The sequence below is a fragment of the Saimiri boliviensis genome, chromosome 19, assembly GCF_048565385.1.
Source record: "Saimiri boliviensis isolate mSaiBol1 chromosome 19, mSaiBol1.pri, whole genome shotgun sequence".
In the NCBI taxonomy this organism is placed as follows: Eukaryota; Metazoa; Chordata; class Mammalia; order Primates; family Cebidae; genus Saimiri; species Saimiri boliviensis.
Window position 1 is genome coordinate 12,196,425 of NC_133467.1, and position 10,336 is coordinate 12,206,760.

General features: G+C 46.6%; 1 protein-coding gene across 2 annotated transcripts; it reads left to right on the forward strand.

Moving 5' to 3' along the window:
* The first annotated feature begins 937 nt into the window (after positions 1-937).
* Positions 938-9,815, forward strand: LOC104650966 (transmembrane epididymal protein 1-like). Of its 2 annotated transcripts, XM_074389888.1 has the most exons (2): positions 938-1,054; positions 7,535-9,815. In XM_074389888.1, exon 2 carries the CDS (start codon positions 7,590-7,592, stop codon positions 8,418-8,420), a length of 831 nt encoding a protein of 276 aa, XP_074245989.1. In that variant the 5' UTR covers positions 938-1,054; positions 7,535-7,589; the 3' UTR covers positions 8,421-9,815. The 2 variants fall into 2 exon arrangements, with proteins under 2 accessions (XP_074245989.1, XP_010334466.1); XM_010336164.2 differs by lacking the exon at positions 938-1,054 and having other exon boundaries at positions 7,407-9,815.
* Positions 9,816-10,336: the final 521 nt, after the last annotated feature.

Genomic DNA, 10,336 nt, shown 5'->3' on the forward strand with positions numbered 1-10,336 from the left:
CACACGCCTATAGTCCCATCTACTTGGGAAGCTGAGGCAGAAAAATTGCTTGAATCCAGGAGGCAAAGGTTGCAGTAAGCTGAGAATGCACCACTGCACTCCAGCCTGGGCAACAGAGTGAGATTCCATTTCAAAAAAAAAAAAAAAGAAGAAGAAGAAAAAAATAACAGTGGTAGGGTGAGTACGTGCTTCCACTTTGCCAAAAGTTTCCATAAGAAAAAAAGTTTGCAGTTATTGAAATGTAGTAGTTGAAAAGCACCTGAAACCAATTATACAAATAGTGAAAACGAAGTCATGGTTATGTGATGGAGGTATAAAGTTCACCTTACACACAATTTTAGAGAGAAAAATTATGAGCTAGTGTGCCAGGTGAAATCAAGGATGTGACTTTCGAACTAAAAAATTTGAAAGTTGTCTTCCATTTCTTTTACGTTTTCTCTGTCTTTTCTTTTTCTTTTCTGATTTAATTTTTTTACTACACCTCCGCCTGAGTGCCTGGGCCAGTGGTCCAGGTGCAGGCAGCAGAAAGTTTTCCAGCTCTTATAAGCCTTGTTTTGGTAAGTCAGTGACAACCAAGGCTTATAAACCCTTATGAACCCAAGGCTTAGTAACCCTTACTTGAAGTAAGATGAAAGTTTGAAACGTGAGCAGATGAGCTATCTCTGACCTTGTTCTGATTTTTCTGGACCCACTCTCTCCATGAACCTTTCAAGCCTCCAGCCTTCTGACCTTCTCTTCCTAACGTGCACTTGCCTTGCAGATGATGGCCCTCCTAAACAGAGTTAAATTAAAATATGCCTTTGAAAAACACCGTAGTCTGTGGGGAAAATCCCACAGTCATTAAGAAGTTTATAGTGTGGTGCTCTACATGCCATTTCTGATCAAACTTCTACCTCTTCAATGAACTGCTTCTTTCACTAAAGCTTTAAAATGCATATTTCCCTCAACAGGTCATTTGATCCCATCCAATATCTGTGCAATTCAACACGGCAGCCATTAATCACATGTGGCTATTGAGGACTTGGAATATGGCTTGTCTGAATTGAGATGGGCTGTAAGTATAAAGTATACACCGGGGGTTTGAAGATTCTGTATGAAATAAGAAATATAAAATACTTCATTCAGGCTGGGCATGGTGGTTTATGCCTGTAATCCTAGCACTTTGGAAGGCTAAGGTGGGTAGATCCATGGAGGCCAGAAGTTGAGACCAGCCTGGGCAACATAAGGAGACCCTATCTCTGTAAAAAATTTTAAAAATCGGCAGGTTATGGTGGTGTGTACCTGTCATCCTAGCTACACAAGAGGCTGAGGCCTGAGAATAGCTTCAGCCCAGGAGTTTGAGGCTTCAGAGAGCTATGTTTGCACCCCTGCACTCCAGCTTGAGTGACAAGAGTGAGACCGTGTCTCTTAAAAACAAAACAAAACAACCTGTGGCTCATGCCTGTAATGCAAGTGCTTTGGGAGGCTGAGGCGGGCGAATCGCTGGAGGCCAGGAGTTCAAGATCAGCCTGGCCAACATGGTGAAACCCCATCTCCACTAAAAACACAAAAATTAGCTGGGCATAGTGGCACAGACCTATAATCCCAGCTTTTGGGAGGATGAGGCACAAGAATTGCTTGAACCTAGGAGGCAGAGGTTACAGCGAGCCGAGATCATGCCACTGCACTTCAGGCTGGGTGGCAAAAAAAGACTCTGTCTCAAAAAAAAAAAAAAAAAGAAATTCATAACTTTTATATTAATTACATTTTCAAATAGCATTTTTGATATATTGCGTCAGATCTCATTAAAATTAATTTCACCTTTTTTTACTTATTTAATGTGGGTGTTGGAAAATTTAAATTTACATGTGATGTTTGATTTCTATGAAACAGAAGTCGTCTAAAAAGTAGTCTAAATAGTTCCCTGATGTGTGTGTGCATGTGTGTGTAGAGGTGTTATGTCTTCAACTAAACAGTAAGCTCTTAGAGGGAAGGAATTTATCTTACATACTCCTTTATCAGCCCTGCAGAGGCTTATATTCTTTATAAGCGGCACCCCCAGAAGGGCCCACGGCAGTTAGAAAATCCATGTTTATTGGGTTCCTGAGGACGTTCTTGAGTACTCTGGCATTTCATGATGCCAGACCAGGGGCAGTGGTTGTACCTGGGGTCCCTTGGGAATGTGGGGAGGCAGGTCTTGGGGGAGTTTCACGGAGAAGCAACTGGACCAGGAGGGACCTCCTGGGCGCCCGTGGTCAAGTGAGTTTTGGAAACTCTGTTTCCCATTGTTCAGGAACAACTTTTAAACTGATTTTCCTCTGCTCTCACACCACAGCATTCAACACAGAAGACTTCTATCAGCAAATGCGGGGGGCTTTTTCTTCACACACACCAAGTGGCAGACATCAGCAGGCTGTTGTTAATTAAATTCCAACAGTATCTACCTGGAGATAGTGTCAGATCTCCCAGGGTGAGGGCTGAATCCCCAAAACTGTCCCTCGACACCAGTTGAAAGTACAGGCTTCCAGAACTTCTGATGAGCAACTTTAAGTTGGGGTTCTCACAACCCTCCCTTTGGATTTGATTAATTTGCAAGAGTAGCTCACAGAACTTAAAGAAACACACTTGCCAAGCTACTATAAAGAATATTGCAAAGAATACAGATGAAGAGATGCGCAGCATGAGGTATGGGGGAAGGGACACAGAGCTTCCATGCCCTCCATATGTGTGCCACCCTCCAGGAACCTCCAACTATTCAGCTACCTGGAAGCTCTCCCAACACTTCTTTGGCCTTTGGGCCTTTTTTTTTTTGAGATGGAGTCTTGCTCTGTTGCCCAGGCTAGAGTGCCATGGTACAATCTCTCCTCACTGCAACCTCCACCTCCTGGGTTCAAGAGATTTCCCTGCCTTAGCTTCTCAAGTATTGGGGATTATAGGTGTGCACCACCACAACAGGCTAATTTTTGTATTTTTAGTAGAGATGGGGTTTCACCATATTGGCCAGGCTGATCTCAAACTTCTGACCTCAAGTGATCCGCCCGCCTCGGCATCCCAAAATGCTGGGATTACAGGTGTGAGCCACCGCGCCCAGCCCTTTGGGCCTGTTAAGGAGACTTCATTGACTGTCCATGAATGATGCACGTCATGTCAAATTGTGATTGGACAAAAAGGCTATGATCGAAACCCAGCAAGGCCTGTCTGTTCAGATTCTTCTTGGTCTCTCCATGCAGCATTCCGTCCTTCAGAGTAGGGGGAGGACCCTCTATGGAATGAAGGTCTTACGACCTGCAACAAGATTAGAGTCCGGCCTTGGGCAAGTGAAAGGAGGGGAGAGGAAGGTTAGAGGGAGGTTTTCTGTTTCCTGAGGTCTGCTTCTGATGCCTAAAGTGCTCCCAGCATTATGACAGAAGACCACAGCGAGGGTTAAGGGAGATAAGCGCTAGGAACCATGGACAAAAACCAACTTGTGTATAATCATAGTATCACACCCATGAAACAGCTCTCCAGGTACTTTGTGTCCACAGACTCTGGAGCTGTCTGGCAGTCCTGCTAATCATTCACCACCTGTGGGTACTTGCTCAGCTCCTTGTGGGCAGCGTCTGGTTTGGAATGGGCAATTCGTATCTTCAAAGTCCTGGGATCAGGATGTTCATGTTTTAATGAACTATATGTAGCCTTGATGTCTGGCCAAGGCGGAGGACTGAACGTCCCAGAAAGGACTGTACGTGGGCTACATGCCCTGCATTCATCCCACATTCAACCTCCCATTGCTGTTGAGTCAGTGCTGCTGTTCTCCCTCCTCTTCTGACCATTCGTGCCCAGCTCTCAGCTGTCAGGAGCAGCTGTGCAAATGAGTGTAGGAGCCGGAATAAGCTCTGCTACTCCCACCTCGTTTGGACCACAGAGCTGAGGTTCAAGAAGCGATATTAAGAGTGACCATTGTGATAGATGCCAGTACTGCCCCCCCTCAACACCAGAAAAGAGTGACCAAATGCAATTACTCTTGAGGCCTGAACACCAGGGCTCCTGGAGGAGCAATAGACTGCCTGCTTCTCCCAGGATAAATCCAAGAACCACGGAGAGTCCCTGGGGTTCTCTTCTCTGTGATTCACTTCCAAAGCATCACTCTCAGATTTTCCCTTTAAATCTTCTTTCTCTGAGCATTCAGGTCTACAGTGCATCCATGAATTTTGATAGTTCACCAAAAGGAGAAAGAGACAGGAGACAAACATGCTCACCTCTGTGTCACATCTATGCCTTTTTATTTTCACTGTAGAAAAAACTGAGTCCAACACTCACTTTTTGTAGATAAGGGCATGACACTCAGGAAATCAAGAGAAAACTAGAACTAGAATCCAGATTCTGACTTCACATTAATGTATTTCCACTTCCTCATGCCGCCTTCTGAAGACTGTCTCTACATCTCACTGGTGACAATGGTCACCTCCAGGTTGTAGGATTACAGATGATTTTTGTTGCTGTTGTTTTTTAGGATGGAGTTTTGCTCTTGTTGCCCAGCCTGGAGTGCAGTGGTGCAGTCTTGGCTCACTGCAATCTCCGCCTCTTGGGTTCAAGCAATTCTGCCTCAGCCTCCCAAGTAGCTGGGATTACCAGCATGGGCCACCACGTCCAGCTAATTTTGTTTTTTGTTTTGTTTTGTTTTGTTCTGTTTTTTTAGATGTAGTCTCGCTCTGTTGCCCAGGCTGGAGTGCAGTGGTATGATCTCGGCTCACTGCAGCCTCCTCCTCCTGGGTTCAAGCAATTCTCCTGCCTCAGATTCCTGAGTAGCTGGGACTACAGGCGCACGCCACCACGCCCAGCTAATTTTTGTATTTTTAGTAGAGACAGGGTTTCACCATGTTGGCCAGGATGGTCTTGATCTCTTGACCTCAGGATCCGCCCGCCTTGGCCTCCCAAAGTGCTGGGATTACAGGTGTGAGCCACCGCGCCTGGCCACTAATTTTGTATTTTTAGTAGTCACAGGGTTTCACCATGTTGGTCAGGGCTGGTCTTGAACTCCTGACTTCAAGGGATCCACCTGCCTTGGCCTCCCAAAGTGCTGGGATTACAGTCCTGAGCCAACGCGCCTGGGCTTACAGATAATTTTTCATGTTCTTTTTGCTTATATGATTTATGTTATACCAAAGGGATGTGGAAGGAAGGAAGGATGGGAGGAAGGGAGGGAGGGAGGGAGGGAGGGAGGGAGGGAGGGGAGGAGAGGGGAAGGGAGGGAGGGGAGTGGGGAAAGGAGGGAAAAAAGCCAGGCACAGTGGCTCACACCTGTAATCCCAGCACTTTGGGAGGCAAAGCAGGAGGATCACTTGAGCCCAGGAGTTCAAGACCAACCTGGGCAACATAGTAAGAATCTGTCTTTAACAAGAAAAAAGAAAAAAAAATTACCTGATTCTTCTACAATGAATGTATATTAATTGTGTAAGAACACCTAAAAATTGAAATTAAATAAGCAAAGTAAATTCCTTCAGAAAGCAGAATTAGGTTTTGTTTTTCTAGCCTACCTTCACACTGGACTTCCCAGCCACACCAAATCTCACAACTGCAAGAAGTATGAATTATTGCCATGCTCAGTGGCAGGGAGGGATAGCTAATTTTTCTGGCATGAAGTGGACTTGAGAAAGTGTAAGTGAGGGGTTTGGATGGGAGACGGGGCTCAGAGGCAGCACCATGATGTGTGTGTAAACCCTCCCCCTCCCCACTGGGGGCGCCATCAGCACGAAGGTGCTGTCTCTGCTTTACAGCATTGCTTGTAGTGTGAGCACGGATGATTACGCAGAGGACCGAGTCAGCCGGGTTCATCATCTGCGATGAACTTCCCCTCCCCTCAGCACACCTGTCACCCTCAGAGAGACTGCTGCTCCGGGTCCCTCTGCAATAAACCCAGAACCACTTGTGTGCCCGGGGATGCTTCACATTTCCTGTAACTTGTTCTCTACTATCCCTGTTTCTCAGGCTCAGAGGGCTGTTACCCAATACCTAGAACGCTGTCTTCCTAGGTGCATTAGACACTCAAGTCATCACTGAGAAAGGAAGCTGGCGACTATTTAGCATTAAAATATCAGTGGCCAATACCAGCTCACTGGGGTAATTCCTCTCAATGAATCTCCATTTTCAGGCTTCTTCCTTTCTTGTATCAGATAGGGATGGTTGGTAGAAGCAGAGCTATGAGATAGGGATAGCTGATAGAAACAGACCTTAAACATTTGTGGGGTCTGGTGACAACATCTAGGGAAAGCTGTTGCCTCTCTGCTGTATTGGGGACCTCAAGTCATTTCAGGTTGAGGTGGCAGCAGTCAGCAAGAACCATATTCTATGAAAAAGGGAAGAGCAAAGAGAAACCAAAACCTACCAGGACAAACTGGAGCCCGTGTCTTCCTCTCCCTCTCTCATAACTCAATGGCAGGCAACCCGCAGAAGCAACTGGCACCCTCCACACCTCGGAGCAGCTCTAGGCCTGGCTGTTGCTCATCTAGGAGGGAAACCCACAGATCAGTGACACAAATGCATGAGCTACTGCGGTACCTGGCACCCTACGCCTTCAGAGTATTCTTAGGTTGCTGCTTCACTTCCACCTTCAGATTCTCATGTAAATTCCACCAGTAGCCAAACCTACTTTGGAACCACATTGGGAAGGAAATTCTGGGAAAGGTGGTTGAAGCTTAGCTACGCGGACACTACTACAAAATCACCACATCCTCTAAAATCAATACCCAGAGGTGGCTTTTCAGAGTCATCTTCTGGCCAGTAGTCATTTTGGAGTGGTGGTAGTTGGGGAAATGTAAGCGGGTAATGGGGAGATGCTGAAGGAGGCTTTCTTGGAGGTCTTCAAGATGGGTCTATCACAGATAAGTAGAAAAGCCAGACAAGTGCTAAATATATTATATACCCCAACGTTCAGAAGTGTGTATCCACAAAGAAAACGTTTGACCTCACAACGGGACCAAAATGATGTCTGAGAAGTGCTGAAGCATAATCAGGTGTTAATGAGTGTCCAGGTTTTGCTGGATACCGTCATGGCAACGCACCCCATTTTCCTCTCCTTTTCTCCTCTGAGCTCTGGGCAGGACAGGAGAAAGGAAGCCATGGGATATAGGGACGGGTATAACCAGAACCACCTCAAGGGCTGTAAAAGGGTCCCCTGAAAGCCCATTCACCAACTTTGCCTTCAGAGTGTAAGGTGAGTTCGTTCCCAATGTACCAGAATGGAATGGAACAACAGGCCATATTCTACCGAATGTGTAGGCTTGTGTTGAGAAACACTTCCTCTCTGTGGGGAAGCAGTGGGTGCAGTGAGATGATAAAACAGGTGGAAGGCAGGTCTTTCCAAAGCCCAGAACCTGAAGTGGCTGCATAAAGTGAGGCTGTGCCTGAGTTTCGCACGTCTCTCCTTCAGCGGACAGATCGATGGTTCCATGGGAACCTTTATTGGTCATGTGTATCCAGGGCTGTTTCTGTTCTTACATGGACTATATCAGGCAGTAGTAATCTCCAAAGCTCTAACATTCAGTGACTCTCTCCTGTATCCTTCATCCCCTCCCAGGAATAAGGGAAGATGTGCCAGGCTGTGGAAAATATCCTATGGAGGTCTGTTGAAGATGGTGACTGGTTGCCTCTTGACAGTTTATGAGGTCAGCTGCATTAAAGGAGGGTTGATATTGATGAACAGGGAACTGCCACCAAGGTTCATGTACCCCAAAGAGTGGCAGCACCTCACCATGTTCATCCTCCTCACTCTCAACGGCTGTGTGGACTTTGTGAGCAAGAACGTGCTGCCTCAGAGGCGTGTGGGCCTAGAAAAAGGTGCCCTGGTCCTGATCATCTACGAGCTCCTGCTGCTGATGGTGTCACACGTTAAAGAGTCAGAAGGGGTGGAGCTGCACGTGCACTCTCTGCTCATCCTGGTGGTGTTCCTGCTGTTGCTGGTGTTCACTGCAGAGCTGTGGGCTCCCAACATGTGTCATCTCCAGCTGATGGAGACCTTTCTGATCCTCCTCATGGGCTCCTGGCTGATGCAGGCAGGCTTTATTCTATACAGACCGGTCTCTGGCTACCCATGGCAGGACGATGACATCAGTGACATCATGTTTGTCACCACCTTCTTCTGCTGGCATGTGATGATCGATGCCTCGTGCCTGTTGGGAATCTATGGCTTCTCTTCCTTTTGGCATCATTGTTACACTCCCAGCTTGAAGCTGACGGGGCCCAAGGAAGCTCCGTATTACGCAAGCCCTCCAGGACCCCTCTACGAGTTGCTGCAGGAAGTGGAGCAGTCAGAGAAAGAGGACCAGGTCCTCCTGTTTTCAAAGAGCTCCCCCGAGACAGAGTCTACAGTGGCTGGCACGTCGTCCACCTCGCCTTCCTCCTGTGGGCTCCTCAGCCACGAGCATGGCACCCTCCTTGGTGAAAATAATGGCCTTGAAGGCTAGCAGTTGGTCCCGTCTGCTGATCCATTTTCTTTTCTTTTCCTTTTGAGACAGAGTCTCGCTCTGTTGCCCAAAGTGGAGTGCAGTGGCACAGTCTCGGCTCACTGCAACCTCTGCCTCCTGGGTTCAAGCGATTTTCTGCGTCAGCCTCCGGAGTAGCTGAGATTACAGGTGTCTGCCACCATGCCCGTGTTGGTGCATTTTCTATCCCTGAGACTGTCATTACTGAGAAGACATGGAGAGAGAGATTGAGAGAGACGCTAATGAGATTTGGGGGAGGGAGGGAAAAGGACCAGGAGAACAAATTAGTGTGCAAGAAAAGCCACTGGGGGAAGAGACTGCAGCAAAAGGAATGAAGGGCTGTGACAGGAGGAGAACAGGGTCTAGTAGTTATGCTGTCACTAGTGGCTTTGTCAGCCAGGAGGGATTGCCTCTAACCTGAGGGAATGAAGACTTCTCATAGCTCAAAACTGGAACTGTTCAAGTCCCATCTTGATAAAGAAAAGTGGGTACTTTCTGTGCTCACCAAAGCGGTGCCCCCATGTGGAAGTGGCACAACAGAATTTGTAATTAATTCCTACAGGCTGAAATTGTGCTCATTTTGCCTCCTCCTCTCCCCCAGCTTTCAAGAATTGGCTTCATTTCAAATTTTACACACAGAGTGAGACTTTTAAAATACCTTAATAACATTTCAAATTTCCATAGATCCAATTTTTATAGAATTCAAATGCTGTAGCATTTTTATAGAATTCAAATGCTTGGTACTTTCCTGACTTCTCATTCTGTGACTCTCACTGTAGCCCAGACTTTCCTGTTTCACCATGACCGCCTTGCACATGCAATTCTTGGGTCTTTGCGAATTTCTTTCCTTTGTGTATCACAACCATCCAACAGTCACATATTTACCATGTTCTTAGATTCCTGGAATAAAACTACACCCACCCCCCACCACACCGAGTATCCCCAAGTCAGCCTTCTCCAAGAACTCTTATTGAGTCCCTTGTTTTGGAACTCTTAGGCACTTACATTTAATCTGCCCTGTTATTTTGCTCATACAGGTGACATACTTTTTTATACTACCACTGAAATCATTTTCCTTCAGGAAGTTTTCCCTCACGCACTAAAGTACAGGCTTCTAAAGGGAAAAGACTTTGCCTTATCCAAGTTACAAAATTTCCTGTGTATACCCCAGCTATGGATCATGGTTGATGTTCAATAAAGGCTTCATTGCTTCCAGTCTTCCCAATCCTGTTTCTTCTAAATGTGCTGCTGGACAGGGAGGAGGTTTTGTAAACCTCTCTGGGAGACAACAGTCCTGAACCCTGAGTCATTACCTTAGCAATGGACCCACTCTCTTCCTTGTTTTGGGGTATAATAAAATCCAGTAACTTGTTTCTGTAGTTGACTCTGTTATTGTTCTGTATTCCTCACGAATGTTTCTATAAGGAATCTCCAGAAAACAGAGACTCCAGCAGGATGGCTTGCCCAAGTCCCACAGCTGGTATGAGGCAAGACAGGAACGTAAGTGCAGGAGTGTCTGATGCAACCGTGACTGTGTCCTCTGGGACAATGACTTTGCTAATGGCAATGGAGAAGGAAGTTATCTCAAAATGAAAGAAATAAAATTGTGAAATGAAGAAAGAAAGATGGCTGGGCTGTGTGGCTTACAGCTATAATCCCAGCACTTTTCGAGGCCAAGGTGGCTGGATCCCTTGAGGTAAGGAGTTTGAGACCAGCTTGGCCAACATGGTAAAACCCTGTCTCTACTAAAAATACAAAAATTGGCCAGGGATGGTGGCGTACACCTGTAATTTCAGGTCCTCAGGACGCTGAGGCAGGAGAATCACTTGAACCTGGGAGGTAGAGGCTGCAGTGAGCTGAGACTGTACCACTGTACTGTAGTCTGTGTAACAGAGCAA